Below are 27,610 nucleotides of genomic sequence, written 5' to 3' on the forward strand. Positions count from 1 at the left end.
GTGAAGGGGGCAGAGCAGGCCAGCTCAGGCTCAAAGTGGCTCGCTTAGAGGCTAAGACGGGGGTCAGTCCAAGTACCTGGTTGATGCAGACTTCCATTGTCGGGATGAAGCGGTGCCTGGACTGAATCCTGTGACGTCAGCAGAGAGCAGACTTCAGTCAGTTAACGGGTCACAGGATTGCAAAACTAACTGCACTCCTGTCATCCATCGGAGAAGCCCAGCTTTGGCTAGACTTCTCCTTTAACCACTTCCCGACCAGCCGCCGCAGTGATACTGCGGCAGGTCGGCACTGCTGCGCGAGGCGTTGTATCGGCTCTTTAAGACGCTGTAGCGTCTGTCACGCGATCGCTCGTGACAAAGCGAGAATAGGGATCTGTGTGCCCCCCCCTCCCGCCGCTCTTCCGCGCCCTCCGCCGCTTACCGGAGCCATCGGTAGCGGCGGAGGCGATCTGGTCCGCTCGGCTGCTGTGTGGGGATGCGAGTAAGGGAAAAAAAAATCGCCCCCACCCGTCCCCATAGCTCTGCTGGGCGGAAAACGTCAAAACGTCAGCCCGGCCCAGCGTCTTAAAGAAACATTTTTTTTTTGTCATTTATAAAAATGACAGTTTCAATTTTTTTTTTTTTTTTGCATCTAAATATGAGATCTGAGTTTTTTTTTACCCCAGATCTCATATTTAAGAGGACCGTCATGCTTTTTTTCTATTACAAGGGATGTTTACATTCCTTGTAATAGGAATAAAAGTGATCATTTATGTATTTGTTTTTTTCCAATGTAAAAAATAATAAAATAAAAGTAATAAATAAGAAAAAAAAAAATTAAAGCACCCCGTCCCTACGAGCTCGTGCGCAGAAGCGAACGCATGCGTGAGTAGCGCCTGCATATGAAAACGGTGTTCAAACCACACAAGTGAGGTATCGCCGCGATCGTTAGAGTGAGAGCAATAATTATAGCCCTAGACCTCCTCTGTAACTCAAAAAATGCAACCTATAGAATTTTTTAAACGTCGCCTATCGAGATTTTTAAGGGTAAAAGTTTGACGCCATGCCACAAGCGGGCGCAATTTGTAAGCGTGACATGTTGGGTATCATTTTACTCGGCGTAACATTTTCTTTCACAATATATAAAAAAAATTGTCCAAATTTATTGCGGTCTTATTTTTTAATTCAAAAAAGTGCATTTTTTCCAAATAAAGTGCGCTTGTAGGACCGCTGCTGTTTGTGGGTTTTAAGTAATTTTCTAGCAAAAAAAAAAAAAGTTTTAGTCTTGTAAACACCAAATCTGAAAAACACCCACGGTACGGAAGTTGTAGCACAAAAAATAAAAAAACGCAGAGGTGATCAAATACCATCAAAAGAAACTCTATTGGTGGGGGGGGGGGGGGGAAGAGTACATATATTTTGTTTGGGTACAACATCACACGACCGCGCAATTGTCAGTTTAAGCGACGCAGTGTTGCATCGCAAAAAATGGCCTGGTCAGGAAGAGGACAAATCCTTCCGGGGGTGAAGTAGTTAAGGTTAAATCGCTTCTTTCAGTTAATGGCCACATGTCTTTTTGAATTGCCTTTCACTGTAACGTATTTTCCCTATGCTAGGGTCACCAGTACAGTATTTGTACATCACTATCATATCGCCTCTGAAGCGTCTTCTCTTCAGAGAGAATACATTCAAATGCTTGCAGTTTTTCACCATAGTTGAGATCCTGTAGTCCCTTTATTAGCTTTGTTGCCCTTCTCTGCACACTTTTCAGTTCCATCACATCTTTCCGGAGGACTGGTGCCCAGAACTGGATGGCATACTCCAGATAAAGCTGGACAATAGTCTTGTAGAGTGGGAGAATTATTGTTTTATCTCTGAAGTGGATTCCCTTTTTAATGCATGCCAATATTCTGCTGGCTTTGCTTGCAGCAGCTTGGCATTGAATGCAACTGCTGAGCCTGGCATCTACTAGGATCCCCAGGTCCTTTTCCATCCTATATTCCTCCAGAGGTTCTCCTCCTAGCGAGTAACTTGCGTTCATAATATTAGCACCCAACTGCATTTACATTTTTCAACATTAAACCTCATTTGCTCTTTCTGTAAAAAAAAAAAAAAAGGCCTAGTTAGACTTACCGGTGACGGTATTTCTAAGAGCCTTTCAGGACAACCTTGGAGAGAGAGCGCAGCTCCGCCTCTTCTGTAGGAAACACCCACAGGCTTTAAATCCCTCCTCTTCCACCATGGCTTCAGTTATTGTGTGGCCTCCGGCACTGGAAAACAAAGCACAGAGAACCACAACACCATGATAGATACATACTTTACTTTTTTATACACATTTAGGGAGGGAAATAGCGGTTGTCCTGAAAGGCTCTTAGAAATACCGTCACCGGTAAGTCTAACTAGGCCTTTCTCAAATCGCCTTTCAGGACAACCTTGGAGAGGATAACCAAGTAACTTACCCTAGGGTGGGACTACTGCCTGCAGTACCTTCCTGCCGAAGGCTTGATCTGCGGCCGACAGCAAGTCCAACCTGTAGTGCCGAATAAAAGTTGAGAAACTGGACCAAGTAGCAGCCTTACAGATCTGATCAGGCGTAGCACCGGCCCTTTCGGCCCAGGAAACTGCGGTTGACCTTGTAGCATGAGCAGCGATCCCAGAAGGAGGAACTTCTCCTTTTGCTTGATAGGCTTCAGAAATTGCTTGTCTAAGCCATCTACCGAGCGTACTCTTAGAAGCTTTTTCCCCTTTACGGGAACCAGAGAATACCACAAAAAGAGCGTTTGATTTCCTGAACTCCTTGGTGACGGAAAGGAACTGTAACAGACATCTCCTTACATCCAGTGTATGGAAAGCTTCTTCTCCTGCATTAGCCGGAACTGAGGAAAATGTTGGTAGAATTATTTCTTGCGACCGATGGAAAGTTGAGGCCACTTTCGGTAGGAAGGCTGGATCCGTTTGAAGGACCACTCGGTCTGGCAAAACTCTAAGGAAGGGTTCCTTAATTGCTAGAGCTTGGAGCTCACTGATTCTCCTTGCTGATGTAATGGCAACTAAAAAAATTGTTTTGAGAACTAAACTTTTTAACGATGCACTCTGTAAAGGTTCAAACGGAGCTCCCGTGAGACCTTGCAAAACAATAGATAAGTCCCAACAAGGGAAAACTTTGAGGGCTATCGGTCTATTTCGAGCCAGAGCCCTAAAAAATCTAGAAATTAAAGTTTCTTTGGATAAAGATCTTTCAAGATAAACTGAGAGAGCCGCTACCTGTGTTTTCAGGGTGCTGGCGGCTAGACCTTTCTCCATTCCTTCATGGAGAAATTCCAGAACTGAAATAGTACTCTTGATTTCAAAACTTTTGGAAGAACACCAAGAGTTAAATTTCTTCCATACCTTGAGGTAGATGGACCTAGTTACCTCTTTTCTACTTGATAGTAGAGTTTTAACTACTTTATCAGAAAGTCCTTTAGATTTTAGAAGGTCTTCTTCAGAAACCAAGCAGTTAGATGTAGCCTGCTTGCTTCCGGATGGCACACAGAGCCCTGTGTCAATAGATCCTTCCTGTATGGTAATCTCCAGGGAGGTTTTGAGGCCAGGTTCAAAAGTGTTGCAAACCAAGGCCTTTTTGGCCAAAAAGGAGCGATCAGGAGCAAGTTGGTGTTCTCCTCCCTGAATTTCCTTAGGACCAGAGGGATTAGTGGAAAAGGGGGAAAGGCGTAACACAGCCGGTAATTCCATGGGTGTGCCAGGGCATCTATCCCCACTGCCTGATCCATTCTGTGAATTGAAAAGAATTCCTGGACCTTCGCATTTTGTTGACTTGAAAATAGGTCCACTTGGGGATGTCCCCATTCCTCCGATATTATATCGAACACCTCCTGGTTCAGACTCCATTCTGCTTCCACCACTCTTTTTCTGCTTAGCAGATCTGCTAGGAGATTTTGTGATCCCTTCAGGTGGACTGCCGATAGGGAGGCCACATTTATTTCCGCCCATGACAGAAGTTGATTGGCTAAGTCCATGAGCCCTTGGCTCCTGGTTCCCCCTTGCTTTAACACATAGATCACTGCTGTCGTATTGTCTGACAGAATCTGTACATGATGTCCTTTGACCTCCTGTTGAAAAGCTATCAGACCCAAATGAATGGCTTTCAATTCTCGCCAATTTGACGATTTTCTTGCCTCTATTTTTGACCACTTGCCTTGAGCGGTTTGACCCTCCAGGTGGGCTCCCCAACCCCAGGAGCTTGCGTCGGTTGTTAGACGCTTGTCCAGAGGAAAAAACCATGGGAGACCCTTCGTTAGATTGGAGGGGTCCCTCCACCACCATAGTGCTCGTTTCACTTTCGTAGAAAGTCTGAAACGCTTCTCGAACGGCACCTGGTGTGACCAGACCTGCAAGATGTTTTTCTGAAGTGGTCTGGAATGCAGTCTTGCCCACTGGACTGCCGGAATTGTAGCTGTAAGAAGGCCCAGAACTGACATAACTGTTCTGACTGGTACTGAAAGGTTCGTCTGGATCTGACCCACTGCTGAAAAGATTTTGTCTATCTTTTCCTGAGGCAGGAACACTTTTTGCACTACTGAGTTTAGGGTGTAGCCCAGAAACCTCATCTCCCGAGAGGGATCTAGATGCGATTTTTCTAAGTTCAAAATCCAACCTAGATTTTTGAGATGAGTCTGTGACGTTTGGAGGTTCGTCACAAGCTGATCCCTGGAATCTGCGAAGAATAATAGGTCGTCCAGGTATGGCACGACCGAGATCCCCCTCAGTTTTAGAGGCTCCAGGGCTTCCGCCATAATTTTTGTGAAAACTCTGGGGGAAGATGACAGGCCAAATGGTAGGGCCCTGAATTGGAGATGCCATACTGATGTTCCCAGATTGATGGCTAGGCGAAGGAACTTTTGGGAGGCTGGTGCTATTGGCACATGTAAATAGGCATCCCTTAGGTCCAGGGATGCCATGAAGCAACCTGGAGACAACAGCTTTGTGATGGAGTAAATTGTGTCCATACGGAAGTGTTTGTACCGTATTGATCTGTTCAGGATCTTTAGATTCAGAATCAACCGGTATTTGCCTGAAGGTTTTTTTACAAGAAATATATGGGAATAAAACCCCCGACCCTCCTGCTGTTTCGGGACCTGGACAATGACTTCTTGTTGAATCAGATCCTGTAAAAGGTTCATCATGGCCGAAGCCTTTTCTTGGTCTCTTGGAAGGGCTGTAATGTAAAACCTGCTTGGCGGACATTCCGAGAATTCCAGTTTGTAACCTTGTGAAATGATGTTCTTCACGAAAGGACTTGTGGATATTTGACTCCACTGAGGGAGAAAGGATGACAGTCTTCCCCCTACTGGAGTAGTTACGTCATTTGTCTTTAGGGTTTTGATCTGGAGGAGATCTGAAGAGAACCCCACCTCTTCCCCTACCCTTTTGAGGAATCCAACGTTTTTTGTTGACATCTTCTCTATTTTTGTAGGGTTGTTGAACAGCACGAAAATTCTTTTTAAACGTCTGTTTCTTCTTGGCTGGGAAAGCCTTCTTTTTATCGGCCGTTCTATCTAAGACTGTTTCCAGGTCTGGCCCAAAAAGAAAATCCCCTGAAAAAGGGATGCCACAAAGTTTAATCTTTGAGGCTGTATCCCCTGACCACGTTTTTAGCCAGACTGCACGCCTAGCTGAATTGACAAGTGCTGAGGATCTGGCTGCCATTTTAATTGATTCGGCTGATGCATCAGCCATGTATTTAATTGCATTAAGGATTAGAGGAAAGGAGTCTAAAAGGTCTTTCCTATGGGTGCCTGCTTCAATGTGGCCCTTCAGTTTCTCTACCCAGCATTCCAGGTTTCTTGCTACCACCGTGGAAGCCATGGCTGGTTTAAGGCTGGCGGATGCGGAGTCCCAAGCTTTTTTAAGGAGAGCATCTGCTCTTTTGTCCATCGCATCTTTCAAGACCCCCATGTCTTCAAAGGCCAGATCTGTCCTTCTAGAAACCTGTGAAAAGGCAGCATCCACTCTGGGTTTCTTATTCCAAACCTCAGTTTCTTTGTTTTCAAAGGGAAATCTTCTCTTAAGAGATTTAGGAAGGAAGGGACCTTTTTCCGGGTCTTTCCATTCTTTCTTAACTGTGTCAGATAACACTTTATGGACAGGAAAAACTCTATGTTTGGAGTCATCCATACCCTGGTACATTTTATCATGGACTGATAGTTGTACTCTTTCCTCCTGAATGTCAAGGGTAGTGTAGATTGCACCTAAAAGTTCATCCACATCCTCCAGGGAAAATTTATATTTAGAGGTTCTGCCTGCATCCTCTTCTTCCTCTTCCTCAGAGTCTACAAGTGAGGGAAGAGTACTTGTCCCCTCATCCCCAGAGTCCACCACTACCGGCCTGGAGGTGGAAGCTCTTGGGCTTGCTGGTGGTTGCTGGGGCTCAGTATGGACCGCACTTTGCACTAGCATGGATTTCACTGAACTAAGTGAGTCCGAGAGTTCCTTGACAGATGAAAATAATTCTTTAATTTGTTGAGAAGATTCCTCTTCAACTAGATCTTTAATACATGATCTACACATTGCTTTCTGCCAAGAGTCTCTCAAAGGGTTTTTACAGGAAGGACATTTCCTTTGGCTTGGTGGATTTGCTGGTTTAGATTTACTAGCAGTTTTCTCCTGAAACGAGAAATTAAACTGATTTAAATCAAAGCCCTATTGGCTAAGCAAGGGAAACCACCACCGTGCTAATACCACCACCAGAGTGAAAAATGTCCCCTTTAAGAAAAAGATAAAACATAGCAACCACCAGTGTTTCTGCTAGATGGCCCAGCATAAGCTTCCATCAGAGCAGAGCAGGCTCCCATGAGGAGGAAAACAACAAAACACAATAGTAAGCCCATAAGGATAAGAATAAAGGCACCATTGTACCCCTCTTACCTGGGCCTGACCGGTGCTGACGGCGCCTGCATCCGCCATCGCTGTGACTCTTTCCTCCATTGCAGAGAGACAGCTGTAGAGGAAAACGCTGGGCTTTTGAGTTTCCCGGGCTCCGCGTCATCAATAGGAGCCGGAAACGGAAGCGCCGGTCAGAGAACCCGCCCCCTAGTCCCTGCGTTCCAGGCGCCAGGAGCCACGAGCGCCACGCCTCCACAGGAAACGCCGCGTCGCCGGCGTGACGTCACCCGCCAGACCGGGACCCGGAACCGACATGCAGGGCATGTTTCTTGTTAAAGAAAACGGTACCTGCCCGACCACCGGGGTCAAAACCTGCAGACTCCGGGCACCAGACGCAGCGTCCCCTATGGATCCTAAAGCTCCCGTGAGCAGGCGAGACCAGAGGACTCCGGAGCATCCCCCCTTAAAGGTACAGTGGAGGAGCTGGGATGGTTCAGTTACACCTTACAAAAAAGGCAAAATAATGAGGGAAAAGCCTGTCTCCAGCCTTGGAGAGAACGCAGCTCCCTGGCTCCAACCTGATGCTTCCACCATGGCGGAGGAAACACAATAACTGAAGCCATGGTGGAAGAGGAGGGATTTAAAGCCTGTGGGTGTTTCCTACAGAAGAGGCGGAGCTGCGCTCTCTCTCCAAGGTTGTCCTGAAAGGCGATTTGAGAAAAACTCATTTGCCATGTAGTTGCCTAACCCATTATTTTTTTTAGGTCTTCTTCTAAGGTTTCCACATCCTGCTGTGAAGTTACTGCCCTGCTTAACATTGTATCATTCGCAAACATTGTGATTGAGCTGTTAATCCCATCGTCTTTATTGTTTATCAATTAATTAAACAAAATAGGTCCAAGGACAGATCCTCGGGGGACCCCACCTACAATGAACCATTCAGAGTGCTCGCTATTTATCACCATCCTTTGGACCCACCCATGTAGCCAGTTTTCAAACCAGGTACTTACCCTTTGGTCCATTCCGACAGACTGCAGTTTGTAAAGTAAACATTTGTGGGGAACTATATCAAATGCCTTTGTAAAATCCAGATACACCACATCTACAGGCCTTCCTTTATCTAGATGCTTATATCTTATAATCCGATACTGCACATAGATTGGCGTCGCCTTCACTTGCCCTTATCTAGATGGCATCACTTCTTCATAGAATATTAATAGATTGGTCTGGCAAGAATGATTCTTCATGAATCCATGCCGATTACTGGTCTGTAGTTTCAAGGGATATATTTTGTCCCTTTTTTAAATATTGGTACCACGTTGGCATTTCTCTAATCAGCTAGCACCATTCCAGTCAAGTTTTTCAAGTCTATTTCTGATGTCTTTGTAACCAAAGTCCCTTCATCATCCTTTATGGGGCCAATATGTTCTGGCCTCACTTGCTTACTGTTTATGTATTTAAAGAATTTGTTGTAGTTTTCTTTACTCTCCTGCACTATGTGCCTTTCATGGTCTATTTTAGCTGCCCTGATTGCGCTCTTACATCTCTTATTGCATTCTTTGTATTGTTGGAATACTGACAATGGCCCCTTAGCCTTGAATTCTTTAAAGGCCTTTTTTTATTTGCTTTCATATGCATTTTTATGTTAGAGTTTAGCCACCCAGGATTAATTTTAGCTATTTTAAATGTATTTCCCGTTGGAATGCACTGGCCAATACTTTTATTTAATATGCTCTGAAAGCACTCCTATTTTCCATTGTGTTCTTTGTTCTTAGTATTTCATCCTATTTACCAACATCAAGCAAAAAGCGCAGTTTTTAAAAAAGGCCAACTTTCCTATTCATTATACTTCTATTGACCTTGTGCTTATTTCTGTGATTTAAACTGAAACAAACTGACCTGTGGTCGCCGTTTCCCCATCCGCGATCAGGTCTGTATTGTTTGTAATCAGTAGGTCTAGTACTGCATTATCTCTTGTTGGTGCATTCACAAACTGACCCATGAAATTAACCTGCAAGGCATTTAGGAAATGGCAAGCCTTAGACAAATGCGCAGTCTACATCTGGATAATATACCCCATTATAAAAGAATGTTTCCCAGCCTTGCCGCCATTCCAATCTGTGATAGGCCTGCCTCCCCCTCCTCTCTCAGGTTAGGAGGCCTGTAGCATATGCTCACTATTACTTTCCTAATATTTTCCTCCCTTTGGAGCTCCACCCACAAGGATTCCACCTCCTCCCTAGCTCCATTAGTAAAGTCATCCATCAAGTACACTTGCACATCATTCTTGATATACAGGCATACCCCTCCCCCTTTCCAACCATCCCTAGCTCAATAATGTTAGCTGAAATTGGTATACAAGCCTCTTAATTTGCATGCATGGTGAAATATTGTGGCTGATGTACCAAAAGAGTTGAGAATATTCACACAATTAGGTATACAATAATGTGAAAAGCAAATTCCTGTTCACTTTGAATACCCTTGGAAAAAGTTCACTTTCACAAAATCAGCCTCATGTATAAACGCGATAATGAGTGCTGCCAACAGTTGGGAGCACCTGTTATTAAGCTCCAAGGAAGTCCCACATGACCCAAAGTTTGCTTGATCACAGCAATTAAAAATTTGAATCAGGTGGCGTGTGTCCAACTCTAGTCCTTCTCAGGGGTTTATATAGTCATTTTTGCCAAGATACGAAACTTTTATCACTCATTTTCAGTTTTCCACGTAGCAAAGATTTTCAATAAAAAACATTTTTTTTTATACCAACATCAAAATATGTTCTCATTAACAGGAAGTCAGTATCAGTGGTTTACATATGGTAATACTTCTATGCCGCAAAAGATTTCTAAAAGTCACTATCATTTACAGAACACTAAAGCAGCCTACAGACTTTAGATGAAGGCTGGCAATTGGCTTATCTTGTGGGGAAAAAAAAATGCTGCCTAATGGAGGTTGAACAGAGGATGTCTGTTGAGGTTTAGATGAGATTTAAGGCCTTTTACACATGGGCGTTCTGGTTTATGCAGGAGAAATCATTATAAACAAACTTTATACTTCCCAGATCCATTCCTCCTGCATCTACATGTACGTTTACATGTATTTAGCTACAGAACACCAGACTAAAACGATCCTGAGATTCACAAAATTCTTGTTTATGTAAAACCAGCTAAGCTGAAAGCACCTAGATGCAGCTGAACATCTAGGTGTGAATTCAGCCACAGCAAGGTATGTCTTGCTTCCCGAAGTGCTTAGAAATAAGCTCCAAACACACTTAAGCCCTGTACACACGATCAGTGCTTCCGATGAAAGCGGTCTGATGGACTGTTTTCATCGGTTAACCGATAAAAGTTGACTGATGGTCAGTCGTGCCTACACACCATCAGTTAAAAAAAACGATCGTGTCAGAACGCGGTGACGTAAAACACAACGAAGTTCAATGCTTCCAAGCATGCATCGACTTGATTCTGAGAATGCGTGGATTTTTAACTGATGGACGTGCCTTCAAACGATCGTTTTTTTCTATCGGTTAGGTATCCATTGGTTAAATTTAAAACAAGATTGTTTTTTTTTTTAACCTATGGATAATTAACCGATGGGGCCTACACACGATCAGTTTGGTCCGATGAAAATGGTCCATCAGACCGTTCTCATCGGTTTGACCGATCGTGTGTACGCGACATTAGACGTGTGTATTTTGACAACAATGTGCATAGACATGTGATCATTGCCCACCCGCACAACTAGACCGGCACCCGGGGTAAGCCTCTCAGCGAGCCGATGAGAGGCAGAGTCGACCACTCCCGCCCCCTCGGGGGCAGAGCAGAGACCGAAGACAGTGGTGTTAGAGCTGGCGGGGGACGTTCGGCTTCTTTCGGAAAGTCGTGACGTCACGTACGCGCCCGTCCGAGGAACGTCAATCAACTAGGAACGCCCACCGACAAGGGACGAGAACGGGGAGATCTCGGTATGTACTTAAAAAAAAAAAAAAAAGCCAGCCTACCCGCAGTGTAACGGGTCTTACGAATCTATTGTTAGCAATGTGTTTTAGGGGGAACCACCCCTTTAAAGTTTGATCCAATTACCTCAATGATAACCATTTGTAGTAAGTATAATAATATACTGAAAATCATATTTGACAAGGATCCAGGAATATATCTTATGTAGCACACAAAAGCTAAACTCTGGAAACAAATACTTAAATTTCAATTTAATATGGATTTTGTTCATTTATTGCTTATCATGCTATATGATCACCAGCAGTCCTTGCTGCATATATGATATTTTCTCTACAATTAGGCCCCAAAAAGGGCGAAACGCATCTGAGAAGTTCTTTACAGGTGGAGAACAGGAGCTGAAGCCACCTTTTATTCATCTTATTCAGTCATGCAACAGTGATTCCGTTTCTCCGGTGTCCACCATTTTTTAAAGTCTACTGGAGCCTGACAAGCTGATTCTGTCTGTCTTCCACCAGTCTATTCACATGTTGATCTGACATAGATTTGGGGGGTGGGGGGATTCAAGCAATAAAAGTTTCATTGTTTTGGGCTACATATCGAACAATGTTGTTTTGTTTCCAGAACTACCATGCACTTCTTTGGGTGCGGATAACCTTTACAATTAGATGAGACAGCCTACACACTGTAAGAACTATTTTTTGTTACACAGCATATTATTTTCAGTGACATTATCAGCAGAGGCAGGAAAATATATTGTGTTGCCTTTTTCATTTTTGCACTCATGGTGGCTCCTGAACTTGAGCTGTGGGGTGCTTTAGTTCACTTGGATTCCCTACAACTCAGACATCTGTGAAACAAGAAGTCATTAACCCCTAAAGCAGCACAAACTGAGTTACTGTGGAAGCAGAATCCTAAACATCAGATAATAGTTGAAAGTTGTGGCTGATCTTTGGGTTTCAACTGTGAATATAAGAACCGACTCTCTTTATTCTCTTTTGTTAAAACCAGTTATTACAAACAAGCATACGGTAGCTAGTCATAACTATAACTACCAGCAATATAGTATGTTTCATGGCAATACGTCTAATGGTAGTCATTTTGCTCTATACGCAACAATTATACTTAAGGGTGGCCCTACAAGACCCATTTTAACCCAATCTGAATATCGCCTGTACTGATTGTTTGAGAACCGAGATGCACAGGGCTTCCCTTTAGGATGGGATCAAGTACCCACACAGAAGCAAAAAATGTCAGCTTGTGTGACGAGTGCAAATATTAACTTTTATGGGGAAAAATAAAAGTAAGGGTTAAAATCATGTGTGCAAATACACAGCATTAGACTAAGGCCCCATACTCACGACCAAACATGTCTGCTGAAACTGGTCCGCAGGCCAGTTTCAGCAGACATGTTTGGTCGTGTGTGGGCGCGAGCGGGCCGAATTCCAGCAAACATTTGCCCGCCGGGCCTTTTCCCAGCAGACAAATATTCCTGGACTTGTTTTAAAACAGTCCGCTGGAATTCTACCCGCTCGGACATGTACGGTCGTCAGTACAGACCTACCGTACATGTCCAGGCGCCCGCCGTCCCTCGCATGCGTCGAATGACTTCGACGCATGCGTGGAAGCATTTTAAAGGCGGGCCGCCCACGTCGCCGCGTCATCGACGCGGCGACACCGCGGACACGCCCCGCGTATTGTTTACGCGCGGACTTCTGTACGATGGTGTGTACAACCATCGTACAGAAGCCCTCTGGCAGACATGTATGGTGAAAACGGTCCGACGGACCGCTTTCACCATACATGTTTGGTCGTGAGTACCCGGCCTAACAGACATAGCCCAATACAGGGTGTATTCCCAGGTACAGTTAGGCTCTCATGTAGGCTTGGAAAGTCACCTTAAAAAACTTCACCCACTATCTGGGAAAAGATCATCCAAAAGTCAAAGTTAGGATTTGAGGAGATTGGCACAGTTAAACTGGCAGTACACTAGAGGTAGCATTACATATTGTTATACGAATGTCTTAGGCACAAAGTAATCGGTTTAATGCAGCTGAAATTCCATTTAAGTAGCAGGTCTTTAAGGGCTTTCATATGAAATTAGTTCACTGAATGGTGGCAAGCTCAAAAAACGGACAGACCATTTTTCTGAATTTCCAAACAAACACTCTAACCAACTTCGACTGGGGTATGGCCAGCTTTACTCTAATGCCGCGTACAGACAATCAGACATTCTGACAACAAAACCGTGGATTTTTTTCTGACGGATGTTGGCTCAAACTTGTCTTGAACACACACTGTCACACAAATGTTGTCCGAAATTCCGAACGTCAAGAACGCAGTGACGTACAAGACGTGCGACGAGTCGAGAAAAATGAAGTTCAATAGGCAGTGCGGCTCTTCTGCTTGATTGTGAGCATGCATGGAATTTTGTGCATCGAAATTGTGTATACACGATTGTAATATCCGACAACAAAACTTGTAGTTGGGAAAATTTGAGAACCAGCTCTCAACTTTTTGTTGTCGGAAATTCTGACATCAAATGTCCGATGGAGCCTACACGGTCGGAATTTCTGACAACAAGCTCCCATCAAAAATTTGTTGTTGGAAATTCCGATGTGTATGCGGCATAATAGTAGTTGACAGTTTGATGGATGTGTCAAACTCTAAGACAGGCCATAGATGAGTCTTTTGTTTTCATTGAACCAGCAGATTCCCCCATCCACACACTCAATATGGATAGGGGAATGTTCCCCCTGAGTTATTTTATTCTAAAAGTGGGAAGACTTCCCCACCGCTAGAACAAATTGACTAGCATTGCTGCCTATAGCCAGTGGTGCTGATCAAACAGAGAAAATCTGATAGACTGATTGTATAGAAGTCAAACGGTAGATTCTGTGCAACCAGCTTGCCGTACATGGATTGAAATTCAGCCGATCCCTGCTGAATCAGTCAAATTTCAATCCATGCATGGCTGGCTTAAAAGCGGTTATTTTGACATTGTGTGCGTACTGATATACATTGTACATTAAAAAGTTTATATAAACCCATAGTCAATAATTAAAAATACAGTATATGTTAAGCCATACAGTACATCTATAGGCACATGCTGTCATAGGATGACAATGCACCCTCACTAGGTTTTAAAGCAGTAATGGTGTTGTGATCCTATGCAGGCAGCAAACTCCATCTGAAAACTACAAACCAGCCCAGTAGACAGCGTGCAAGTTCAAATCCATCGAGAGCCACCAATACTCACAAGCAAAATCCCCCACTGCTTTGATTCGCAATGACTCTGGAAAGGAGGACCAGCAGTATGGTCACACAAAAAGCGATGTGTACCCATGTCCATTATGTGCTTAAAAAGCTGCAAAAGTTGGCCGAGTGGGCTGCGGAAAGTTCGGTGTGCCTGGGGTTTAGTTAAGCTTTAATAGTGGCAATTTAATATCACGTTATAGATAACGATAATATTAACATAAATATAATTTGCACTAAATAGTATTCTCTGAATACAGTCAGTCATCCTTACTTAATCCTATTACTAACTGCATATACAGTAGAGCAACCAAACCGTGTTAAATTATAAAAAGCACAATACTATGAATTGTATAATCCACATCATATATATATATATATATACATATATATATATATATATATATACATATATATATATATATATATATATATACACATATATATATATATATATATATATATACACACACACACACACACACACACACACACAGTCTAAGTTAAATGTCACATTTTCGAATTATGAATTTAAGAAATATAGTAATATTGACTTACAGTGGCACCAGCCCAAGTGACAGCACCAATGGAGTCTGAAGCACTTGCCGTGACTGTGGGTGGCACAGATGGATAGTCCGTCACAAGGCTTGAAATCTGGTCTTCCGGCACAGCTCCTGGCCAGAGCTTGGGCTTCATCCACCTTATCATTCTTCAGGCACTTTTGGGTAGCTGTGGCTGTCATCTCTGCCTGAAAGCCTGATCTGCAGGCAAGGAGAGATGTGCCGCTTTCAGGATGAAGTGACGGTTCCTGGAACTGAATTATAAAGCTGCTTTAGTAAAATGTGGCAAAAACAATGTGAAAAATCACACCATTGTATGTTACAGATTCACAAGATATCAATTACAGATGAATTAACATTAGATATTAAACCCACACCCAATAGATGGCTGCCGTTGACACATTTTTATTCTGGCTGTTAAAAAGGAGTTAAACTACAAACACCCCCTCCGGCAATACTCGAGCAGAGACTACTAGATGCCTTTTTGAAGACACTTTCCTGCTTTAGAATCTTATTATTAGGAAAGAAGGTGCAAGTCAGCATTGTGATACTGAACCGAGTAAGGAGTCGAGTCTTTGATTTGTAAGTGATGTGACTTGCACACAGACAATGAATTAATGGCTTCTAGTCAATGGTATTTTAGGCACAAGCATTCATAGTATAGCTACTAAATGTATAAATATATATTTATATATATACACACACACACACAGTTGTTAAAGATTTAGCTAGCTCTTGTGTGTAATTAAAGGGTGTTTCTGCTGGACCATTCATTGAAGCATCTTTGTGTAGCATTTCCATAGATGCTACCCAACTTTCACAAGGGCTGGAAATATCAGCACTTTTGCTTCCAAATTGGAAAAATACCTACTTTATATTTGTTCTTTGTTCCCATTCACATAGCATAAGGCATAGCATAAGGCCCCTTTCACGCCAGTGGACCATATGTCCATATTTCATCCATCCGTTTACGGATTAAAAAGGGACATACATTGATCCCAATGGGATAGCGGGTGTCAACGGATGAACATCCGCTGACACCCGATCTCATTGGTGTCCGCTATGCTCCGATTTTGCAGACGAAGGAAAATCCTATTTTTCCATCCGTCTGCACAGCGGATCGGGTGAACACGGACAGACGGTCTGTGTTCACCCGATACCCCCATAGGGGAGAGCGGAGTTCTGATAGGGCGGTCCCTGCACAGCGTGCAGGGACCGCCCTGTCATCTGCCGGCTCAGCGAAGGATCAACGGAGCGATCCCCGCTGAGCAAGCGGATGAGACATGTATGGATCCTCACGGGATCCGTACATGTGAAAGGGCCCTAACTTGATAAAAAAATAAATAAAATAATTGTTGCTTACCTTTTTACATGCTTAAAAGACCTACCTAGCTTTCCCATTCCATGTAATTTTAGGGAGATGACTGGAGCATTAGGTTTGCTATAATTAATTCTGGCAGATCTTATCCCCTTCTTGCCGACAGTACGCATATATGCGGCCTCGGTGAACTGGGCTTTTTTTCTGTGGGGCCGGATATATGCGTATCTGACTTTGTGCTGGGAGCCCTGGGTCCCGTACTAATGATCGGGACCCGATCGCTGTGAAACCCTCTGATTGGCTATCACGTGATCGATCACTGTGCAGCTCGCCCCTGTGTTTTCTTTCACTCTGAATGGAGGAAGAGATACATTCTTTCTCCCTGCAACAAACAACTGTGTTCAAAAATTAAAAAATTAAGAAAGAATTCCTCGATTAAGGATTGGTCTAGTTCAGTGGCAGGGTTAGTGTTTGGGTCAGAGTCAAAGATCATGGTCAGTAAATTTTGGGCAGGATTTAAAAAAACATTTTTAAAATTAGTACCAGTTTTAGGTAGGATAAAAAAAGAAAAATGCACACTGTTTTTGGGCTGTACTACGGGTACAAGCAACAACTAACATACACATATGTGGTATCGCTGCGATCGTCCGTAACAGGGGGATTTATTTTAGGTTATTTTTGGTGGTTATGATAGTAGCAAGAAATGTGCAGCTAAATATAAAAAATTATGATTTTCTTTACTATTTCGGGTCAGTTTTTCGTAAAAAAACAAAAATCTGAAGATATTCATGTTCATGTACCACCAAATTAACCCATTCAGATCCGCACTATAGCCAAATGATGGCTACAGTGCGGACCCGCTTTGCTGGGAGGCTGTCAATAGAAGTCCTCCCCTTTGCATGCTCCCCGAGTCACTGAAACTCGGGTGATCACAGATTCGAGTAAGTGGTGTAAACAAGAGCTCGGTAATCGTTTTTTTCACCGGCTCTTGTGGAGAACAGTCCTGAAGAGGAAGGGACACAGGCACCTCATCTGTGCCCACCAGTACAACCTGCCAGTGCCCAGCAGTGAAAAAAAATGCCACAATCAGTGTCCACCAGTGCCGCCCATCAGCAGTGTACATCAATGAAGGACAAAAATTACCTGTTTGCAAAATTTTATAATAAAATATAAAATGGTTTTCTCGCTGCCCCCGGTCTATGCCGCCCATGGAGGAGGTGTACTCCTTCTCCCATCTGCTCCTCGGCACCTGCCAGTCACTGCACCTCCACCCCCCCCCCCACCTGTTTTTTCCGTGCAGAGCGGGGATTATTATCAGAAATTACTGTGTCAGGTATTGTATGCGAGAACACTGGCCGCTGATGTTCCACCTAATGCCGGTATAGGAACAGTGGGCACATTCGGCACGGGTGGTCCCTAACATGCGGTTTGGGTGGTCCCCGACATGTGACATGGGTGGTCCCCAACATGGTGGTCCCTGACATGCAGGAGGCACTGGTGGGGCCCGACATGGTGGTCCCTGACATGCGGCACTGGTGGTGCCTGACATTTGGTTCTGGTGGACACCGACACATTGCACTGGTTTGTATTTATAAGGCTGTAACCTATCATACTGTGTGTTATGTATGGCTTGCTGGCTGCAGAATGAGGCATGTGATTTAGGATGAAGTAGGCAAGTTCACATTTACATGTACCCTCCCCATTCACTCCAATCCCAAGGATTCATGGGAAATGTAGGCCGATTACAGTTGAGAGAGAGAGAGAGAGAGAGAGAGAGAGAGAGAGAGAGAGAGAGAGAGAATAGGATATGATGCAATCACTGTTCTAACACCTCCCCCTTGCCAGAATACAGGTTACATTTTTTGGCTTTGCGGGTGGTTAAAAGCGGCCGAATACCTCTGCAAAAATGATGGTAAAGTGCCGCTAGAAAACCGGAGTTAGGCTTACCGGTAACTCTTTTTCCAGGAGTCTTCCAGGACAGCCATGAGATATAGCTCCTCCCTCCGGGACAGGAAACACATTAACCCCAATTATAAAAGGCGGTCCTCCAGGCCTCTTCCTCAGTATTACCAAGAATTCCTGAAGGCTCTGAAAGACATAAAATTACTAACACACCGTCAGTACATACATCCACTTCCAGTTAATAATATAAACACCGGGTGGGAAGCCAGGCTGTCCTGGAAGACTCCTGGAAAAAGAGTTACCGGTAAGCCTAACTCCGGTTTTACCCTTTCGTCTTCCAGGACAGCCATGAGATGATTGGCAAGAAACTTACTTATCAGGGTGGGGCTACTGCTTGGAGGACCCTTCTGCCAAATGCCTGATCCTTCTCAGACATCAAATCCAGGCGATAGTGCTTGGCGAAAGTAGTATAACTTGACCACGTTGCCGCCTTGCAAATCTCTTCTGGAGAAGCTCCGGCCCTCTCTGCCCATGAACTCGAAACAGCTCTAGTTGAGTGTGCCTTAACAAACGGGGCCTGTTTGCCCTGTAACTCATAAGCCTTTCCTATTGCCATCCTGATCCATCTAGCAATGGAAGATTTAGACGCTTTTTGTCCTTTTTTACTTCCCGAAAAATTCACAAAAAGAGAATCAGACTTCCTAAAAATCTTGGAAGCTTCTAAATAAATTAAGAGGCATCTCCTGACATCTAGTGAATTTGGGGATGCTACCTCAGAGCTTGAGGTGGAACAAAAAGAAGGTAGGACAATGTCCTGTGTCCTGTGAAATTTGGATACTACCTTTGGGAGAAAACTGGGATCTGTTTTCAAAATAATTCTATCCTCAAAAATCAACAAAAATGGTTCCTTAATGGAAAGAGCCTGAAGCTCACTCACCCGTCTGGCTGAAGTGACTGCTACCAAAAGTACTGTCTTAAGTGTAACCCATTTAAGGACGGATTCCTCCAGAGGTTCGAATGGACTCTCTGACAGTGCCTTAAGCACCAAAGAAAGATCCCAAGAAGGACAGGCTGTTACTCTTGCTGGCTTTGATCTTGACAATGCTTTGAAAAAACTTTTAACAAATGGGTTCTGCTGTAGGGAATCCTGTAGAAAGATACTAAGAGCTGCCACCTGTACTTTTAAGGTGCTAGGGGAGAGCCCTAATTCCACGCCAGCTTGCAAGAAGTCTAAGATAGCTGGAATCCCAGGTTGGTCCAAACCCTGTTCTTTTAACCATGAGCAAAATCTCTTCCAGTATTTTGCATAAATTGCCCTTGTTACTGGTTTCCTGCACTGCAACAAGGTCTTTATGACCCTTTCAGAGAAACCCTGCGCTCTTAATAACTGTTCCTCAGAAACCACGCAGTTAGGTTTAGTCTGTCTACCTGTGGGTGCAGAATTGGACCCTGTGAAATCAAATCCTTCCGGACTGGAAGGTGAAATGGGGGGAGAACACTCAGTTTCTTCAAAATTGCAAACCAGGGTCTCTTTGGCCAAAAAGGCGTGATTAAAATTAGATCTGTTTCTTCCGTCCGGAATTTTTGAAGTACTGCTGCAATCATCCTCACTGGAGGGAAAGCGTAGCAGATGTTGAACCTCCAAGGACCGGAAAAGGCATCTATCCTTAAGGCCTGGTCTCTTGGGTGAATTGAAAAGAACTGTGTTACTTTCCTGTTCTGTTCGGAAGCAAACAGATCTACCTCTGGAAGACCCCATCTCTGTATTATCTGAGAGAACACCTCCTCGTTCAGGGACCACTCGTCCTGCCTTAATGGCTGGCGACTTAAGTAATCTGCCAGAAAATTCTGAGTGCCCTTTAGGTGGACAGCTGTTAGCGAAGACAAGTTGGCTTCTGCCCAGGAGAGGATCCTGCTGGATATCTCCTGAAGAGCAGGACTTCTTGTCCCTCCCTGCTTGTTCAAGTACGCGACAGCCGCTGCGTTGTCTGTGCGAACTTGCAGGTGCCTTCCTACTATGCTTCTCTGAAATGACTCGATCGTCCTTAGGATCGCCAAGAGCTCCCTTTGGTTTGAAGAGCGGCCTGCTTCTGAGGGAGACCAAGCTCCCTGAGCTACTTCCTCTTCCAAGTGGGCTCCCCACCCCCAGGCACTGGCGTCTGTAGTTACTATTCTTTCCACAGGGAAGGTCCAATCTAGACCTTTGCTCAGATTGTGGTGTGTTCGCCACCACCACAGTGTCTTTTTTACTCTGTCTGAGATTAGGATCGGTACTTCTAAGTCCTGGCTTTGACCACTCCAGAGACGAAGCATAAGTTCCTGTAAAGGACGTTGGTGAAACCTTGCCCAAGGAACTGCTGGAAAACATGATGTCATGAATCCCAGCACCCTCATCACTTCCCTGACCGAAGTCGGCTGATTGGACTGTAACAGGGCTACTGCTTGATTCACTTTGGCAATCTTCTCTTCGGGGAGATAAATCTTTTTCTCTACCGAAGAGATCCTGTACCCTAGGTACACGACCTCCTGGGATGGGATCAACTGTGATTTGTCTCGGTTGATAATCCATCCGAGTGAGGAGAGAAAATCCTGTGCTATCTGCAGATCTTTCTCTAGCTGTTGAACTGATCCTGCAACGAACAGCAGATCGTCCAGATATGGGATCACAGTGATCGCTTTGTCTCTTAGAGGGGCAAGGGCCTCTGCTAGAACCTTCGTAAAGATTCTCGGAGATGAGGATAGCCCAAAGGGGAGAGCTTGGAACTGGAAATGTTGAATCCTTGCATCCACCCTTACAGCCACCCTGAGAAATCTTTGGTAATCTGGGTGTATGGGAATATGCAGGTAAGCGTCCCTGAGATCCAGGGTTGCCATGTAACACCCTGGGAACAGACATCTTGTTACCGTAAAGATCGACTCCATCCTGAACCTTTTGTACTTCACAAATTTGTTCAGAGGTCGGAGGTTCAGGATCATCCTGAATTTTCCCGATGTTTTTTTTACTATAAAGACATGGGAGTATACCCCTTGTCCCTGCTCCTCCTGGGGGACCTGAATTAGGACTCTTTGATCCACTAACTCTCCCAGAGACAGGAACAAGGCTTCTGCCTTTGCCCTGTCCCTGGGCGGCTGAGTAACCATAAAGTTTAGGTGAGGCAGTGACGTTAACTCCAGTTTGTACCCGAACTTTATCAGATCTAATATGAACGGGCTTGAGGTTGCCTTGGTCCATTGTGGGAGGAACTGCCCCAACCTTCCCCCCACCGGGACCCAGGCGTCACTGGGCCTTTGGGGTGGATTGAGGAGGATTGAACAAGATTCCTCCTCTTCCACGACCCTTCTGACCTGTCCAATGCTTTTTGGGCTGACCCTCTTTCTTTTGGTTCTGCCAAAAGCCTGATCCCTTGAAGCCTCGAAAAAAACCCTTTCCTTCTGTCTTCTTCTTCTTTTCAGGAAAGGCCTTTTTTCTGTCTTGAGTTCGCTCCAATGCCTCCTGGAGGCCGGCCCCGAACAAGTGGTCTCCTGAAAACGGTAATCCGCATAATTTTAATTTTGAGGCGGCATCGCCAGCCCAAGTCTTTAGCCATACAGATCTTCTGGCTGCATTAACCAGAGCTGCTGACCTGGCCGCTAACCTCACTGATTCCTCTGAGGCATCTGCTAGGAATCCTACTGCTTTAATTAAGAGCGGAAAGGATTTTAGAAGCTCCTGTCTGGAGGTACCAGCTAAAATGTGTGCTTGTAGCTGAGCGAGCCAACACTCCAAATTTCTAGCTACACAAGTAGCTGCGAGGGCTGGCTTTAAACCTATAGAGGAGGCATCCCACGCTCTCTTTAACAACAAATCTCCCCTCTTGTCCATTGGATCCCTAAGGGAACCCAGATCGTCAAAGGCCAGATCAGTCTTTCTTGATACTTTGGCTAAAGGGGCATCCAGCTTAGGAACTTTGTTCCAGGGATGTGATACATCCGCTTCAAACGGGAATCTCCTTTTAAGGCTACCAGAAAAGAAAGGTCTTTTCTCAGGTTGTTCCCATTCACGCAGAATCGTATCAATTAAAGATTTATGAACCGGAAAAACCCTGGTTCTATTAGCATTTCCTTGATACATAAGGTCATGCTTTGAGAGCTGAACCTGTTCTTCTGGGATCTCTAACGTCTCATAAATAGCATTTAGAAGATCCCCAACATCGTCCAATGATAACTTGTATCTAGACACCCTGGAGGAATCCTCTTCCCCTTCTGAATCAGATGCTGAACCTGCCTGGGAGGAAGCAACTGATCTAGGAGTCCTCTCCCTACATTCTTCTTCCTCCTGAACCTGAGGAACAGAAGAAGCACTAGAGGTTCTAGGTAGGGACGAGGGAGGACCCTGCATCTTGTCAATCAGACCTTTAAAGGACTGAAAGGTAGATGAAATCTCATCCTTCACAGATGACAAAATCTGGTGACAAGTGGTTACTGCATTATCTTTAACCAAACTATTGACACACTCGGGACATAACGGCTTTTCCCAATTAGAACTTAGCTTAGTCCCACACACGGCACATTTCTTTCTAGGAGGCTGGTTCTGAGATTTGTCATGGACCTTAACCTGTTTAAAGAAAGCAGACAAAAATAGACCTCATTATAACCTGGCCAAAACCCTATTCACCACTGTGAAGGTTCCTAGAAAAGTGCCAACCCTCCACCATTAGGTTCACCACCAAGGGGGGGTATTTGGGTCTAGTAAGACCCCCGCCCCCCAGCGTAAGCCATGTGCTGTCACCAAGCTTACCTGAGAGGCACCGGAGCCTGTTGAACCTGGATCCAAATGAGCCACTGCTGCCTCCATGGTTCTTGGTGTCCTCGTTCAGCGCTCCGAACACACACACCAGCGCCGGGTTCCCTCACCGCACCTCCGCGCCCTTTTTTGAAACCGGAACGACGTTTCCGGGCGCCCCCTGATGACGCGCTTCCGCCGGGGAATACGACACTTCCCCTCTTTGGAACGCAGGAGCCCCGCCTCCCGCTGGCGAATCCGGAAGATCCTTCCACCGCACGCGGTCTGCTGGCGTCTCTCGCCTTACCGCTGCCAGGGGATGCTGCAGCTTGGGGGACCGAGCTCCTCCGTCACCCGGGGTCCAACTCTCGCCGAGTCCTGGCGGAGGCGAGTACAGCTACACTCTCTACCCCTAGGGCCAGAGGTGTGCTGTTGGGAAGAAAAAAAGGTAGGTTCAGCCCTTTATACAAAAAACGTTCCTAATGTGCTCCTTCCCATCCGGCAGGAAACACAAAAAACTGAGGAAGAGGCCTGGAGGACCGCCTTTTATAATTGGGGTTAATGTGTTTCCTGTCCCGGAGGGAGGAGCTATATCTCATGGCTGTCCTGGAAGACGAAAGGGTAAATATCAGCGCTTTACTGCCGCCCGTGCCCCAGTGTGAAAGCAGCCTTAGTGTTTTGGCTGGTCTTTTTTGTGTGTGTTTACTAATAGGGGAGTTCTTCTTTACACATGCAAACCCTTACCAGAATGGATGCTTACCAATGTGGTATTACTGAAGAGGCAAACTTTTTTTAACACTTTGTACTAGTAAACTGGAGTATTACATTTGGGGCAAAATTTGAACAATAGCTTTAAAGCTCACATATATACAGAGCTGGTAAATAGGGGGGGACTTGAGCAAGCTTTGCATTTTTTCTATTGGCAAAAAAATACAAATAATTTGATGAAATGCCACCAAAAATCATCTTCTTGCTATAAAATTGTGCTTTCCTGAAGTAGAAGTGTTGCCTTCAAATTGTAGTATAAACAACTTCAGACAACTTTCCTACTAGATAGTAACTTCTATGTAATCAGCTGTTCGGATCTACTCCCAAGAGACACATCACATTACAGAAATGCAGATGCAGCCTCAGGGATTGTTCCCTCTTCTGTGTTGTGTGACTGTGAAGGTTACAGGCATTTGCTGGATCATGGACACAGCTGGCCTTTGGATAATGGCTCTTCGTGGCAGCTGAGACCAAACACAAGGGTCCATTTCCAGTATATCTATTTATACAGCACCAGCTAATTTCTCTGCGCTTTGCAGAAAACAAAGACCCCAGAAGACGGGGGTCTATTTATACATTTTTACACACATATTTTTAACACAATTTATTTGGATTGACTTGGAAAAAAAAAATGTGTAAATCATGGGTGAAATATTTTTGAATCTTTTTTACAGCTGCTGTTTTTGGCTTCAGATGTTCAGATGTTTTTTTTCTACAGTCAATAAACTTGTGTTATCCTATGGCTGTTAACCATTTTTGGTTGCAAAAAAAAAAAAAAAATAGTGGGTTCTGAGAGGCGTTTTTCAGCTGTAAATGCTTTGAATATAAAAAAAAAAAAAAAAGCCTAGAAATGCAGATAAACGCTCAAAAACGCGGCTCACCAAAGTTTTTACGTTTTTGATCCTTTGAAAAAAGAAAACAAAAAAAAAAACGCTAAAAAAATGTATTGCAAGAATGTATAAATAGACTATTTACATTCTGATTTCCCAACACCATCATACATTAACTGACATTCAAATACACTTGGGGCAGTTTGGGTGGAAGACAGTAAAGCATGCCATAGACTGCGCAAATTTCTTTCCTGCAATCACGGGTTGCAGGAAAGAACTTTGCACCATTCCCCCATCAACATAGACAGTGCTGACAGGGGAATCCCCCTGCTGAGCAATTGTTTGCTCCGGTGGAGGGGGGGGGGGGGGGGGGAACCATCTCCACTCAGAGAAGACAGTGATTATTGCTAGCGGCTGTAGCAGCCGCTAGCGATAATCACAAGGGTATACAGCAGGCTGGTTGTACCCAGGATAATCAACTTGGTACATTAAGCCTGCCCATACGGTTTGAATCTGGCTGGTTCCTGCTGAACCAGCCGACATATGAACTGTCTATGGCTGGCCGGTCTTAGCCTGCCAGTATATTTTCCTACAGCAGGGATGTCCATCCTTTTGACCTTCTTGAGTCACATTGGAGGAAGAGGAATATTCTTGGGCCACACCTAAATTACACTAACAATAAGGATAGCTGATCAGTAGAAAAAGTCGGGCAGATCAAAAGTTTACGATCACTGATAATATAGTAATAAAACGTTTGTTTTTTTAATATTTTCAAATATAAAAGTAAAAGAAGGCAACATAAAACTGGTGCGATCTTTGATAGTTTTTGATAAACTAACACATTAATATCTGGTTGGATGGATGGAGTAGCAATTCTCAATGAATTCTCAAGGTGCTTATCAGATATTTTATCCGAGCACGCAGCCCAGCAGGTCAGGAAAGGGGGTGAGCGAGCACTCCACTCCCTCCTGAACCGTACCAGACAGCATGCCCTCAACATAGGGGGGTGGGTGCTTTGGGGCATGGGGGGCGGGTGCTTTGGGGCATGGGGGGCCTGCGCAACCCACCCAAAAGCACCTTGTCCCCATGTTGATGAGGACAAGGGCCTCTTTCCGTCAACCCTGGCCATTGGTTGTCGGGGTCTGATCGGAATCTGGAAGCCCCCTTTAACAAAGGGGGCCCCAGATCCCAGTCTCTCACCCTATGTGAATGAGTATGGGGCACATTGTATGAGTATGGGGTACATTTTAAAAGTCAGACTGATTTGTGTCAGACCAGTTAAGACGGCTACATAGGGAAACATTGATTTGCACATGTCATGCGACATGAGTGTCAAATGTCAGAGCGTTGGTCGGACCAGTGTGAACTCGGCCTTAAGGTGTTGAGCTCACCTATCCCTGCACTTCCTGTAGTATTTGCCATAGTACAGAAGAAAAAAAATTAATAGGAGTGGGAACCTCTCATGGCTCCAGCAGGTCTACAGACCCAGGAACTCATGCCCTTAAGCACAGGTGTCAAACACAAGGCCCGCGGACCGAATCCGGCCCTCCAGGCCATTTCATGTGGCCCTCGCACCTCTCCTGCAGCTGCAGGAGAGCTCCAGCCCTCCTCTGGTCCTCCTCCAGACCCTTACTTTCTGCTTTCAAGTAAGGCATCCAGCTTCTTCTTAGCAGCAGCATAAGGTAAGGGGGGTGCACTGTGATGTAAGGGAGTGTGGGGGACTCAACTTCTGATGACGGGATGGCTCTGGACATCTAATCTTACAGATACAACCAGCCCTTTTGAGGGCAATCATAATGCTTATGCGGCCCACAATGAAATTGAGTTTGACACCCTTGCCCTTATGTTTCACCAACATATTTTCCTTGAGATATAGGGCAATATTACTCTCCAGACTCTACTGGAAGTGGAAATATCAGCTTTTGTTGGACTGACCCTCTAAAGCCCCACTCTAGCCAGCCACTTGCCAACCACTTAACTGGGAAAATGATTTTGACGTTTAATAACAGAGTTATGGCTGCAGCTAGATGCCACAACTCCCATATAGGTTTTTCTCAGGCACCAGACTTTATACTAAAAGTGATCCGAGCGGCGGATTTGCCGCTTCCGATGGTTCTCAGACTTACTTGTATGATTGGTAACTCTGGGAACAGATCGGTGCTGGCAGTAGCTGGTCACAGAGATGAGTGAAGGAAAGATGGCCTCCGATCATCTCTACGGCCTAGGAGGACTGGAAGGACATCATGACGTCATTTCTGGTTTCGGTCCCATTTAATCACTTCCCGCCCGGCCTATGGCCGATTTACGTCCGGGAAGTGGTTATGAAATCCTGACAGGACGTTCTAGAACGTCCTGCAGGATTTCATGCCGTGGGGGCGTGCATCGCGGCGATCGGTGATGCGGGGTGTCAGTCTGACACCCTGCATCTCCGATCTCGGTAAAGAGCCTCCGGCGGAGACTCTTTACCACGTGATCAGCCGTGTCCAACCACGGCTGATCACGATGTAAACAGGAAGAGCCGTCGATGGCTCTTCCTCACTCGCGTCTGACAGACGCGAGTAGAGGATAGCCGATCGGCGGCTCTCCTGACAGGGGGGGTTAGCGCTGATTGTTTATCAGCGCAGCCCCCCCTCGGATCGCCACCCTGGAGCACCAGGGATGCCCACCCTGGAGCACCAGGGTGGGCAAAAAAAAAAAAAAAATGGCCAGAAAAAAAAAAAAAATCTAAAAAATAAAAAAAAAAAAAAAAAGAAAAAAAAAAGATGCCACCCAGTGCCCACAAATGGGCACTGACTGGCAAACTGGCAAAAATAAGTGCTGCCACCCCAGTGTCCATCAGCGCCACCCCAGTGTCCATCAGCGCCACCCCAGTGACCATCAGTGCCACCCCACAGTGCCCATCCATGCCCAGTGCCCACCTATCAGTGCCCATCTGTGCCACCCATAAGTATCCATCAGTGCCGCCCATCTGTGCCGCTTATGAGTGCCCATCTGTGCCGCCCATGAGTGCCCAGTGCCGCCTATGTGTGCCCAGTGCCGCCTATGTGTGCCCATCAGTGCCGCCTATGTGTGCCCATCAGTGCCGCCTATGTGTGCCCATCAGTGCCGCCTATGTGTGCCCATCAGTGTCGCATACCAGCGCCGCCAATCAGTGCCACCTCATCTGTGCCCGTCAGTACTACCTCATCGATGTCCATCAGTGCCATCTCATCGGTGCCCATTAGTGCCGCCATATCAGTGCCCGTAATTGAAAGAGAAAACTTATTTACAAAAAAATTAACAGAAAAAAATAAAAACGTAATTTTTTTTCCAAATTTTCAGCCTTTTTTTAGTTGTTGCGCAAAAAAAAAAAATCGCAGAGGTGATCGAATACCACCAAAAGAAAGCTCTATTTGTGG

At 45.1% G+C, this 27,610-nt stretch overlaps 2 protein-coding genes across 2 annotated transcripts in view; both read right to left on the minus strand.

Annotated features, from left to right (window-relative positions):
* C6H3orf70 (chromosome 6 C3orf70 homolog) overlaps nt 1–27,610 on the minus strand; it is a 169,389-nt gene that overhangs the window by 107,007 nt on the left and 34,772 nt on the right. The window contains exon 2 of the mRNA XM_040357385.1: nt 14,631–14,886. Within this exon, the coding sequence (XP_040213319.1) occupies nt 14,631–14,814 (184 nt within the window). The 5' untranslated portion in view covers nt 14,815–14,886. The remainder of the gene's footprint in view (nt 1–14,630; nt 14,887–27,610) is intronic.
* Nucleotides 17,936–21,100, minus strand: LOC120943829. The gene is made up of 2 exons (XM_040357384.1): nt 18,226–21,100; nt 17,936–18,056 (listed from the first exon to the last, which is right to left on the minus strand). The coding sequence occupies exon 1, from the start codon at nt 21,082–21,084 to the stop codon at nt 18,229–18,231; it is 2,856 nt and encodes a 951-aa protein (XP_040213318.1). The 5' UTR covers nt 21,085–21,100; the 3' UTR covers nt 17,936–18,056; nt 18,226–18,228.

The sequence above is a fragment of the Rana temporaria genome, chromosome 6 (genome assembly GCF_905171775.1).
Source record: "Rana temporaria chromosome 6, aRanTem1.1, whole genome shotgun sequence".
NCBI lineage: Eukaryota > Metazoa > Chordata > Amphibia > Anura > Ranidae > Rana > Rana temporaria.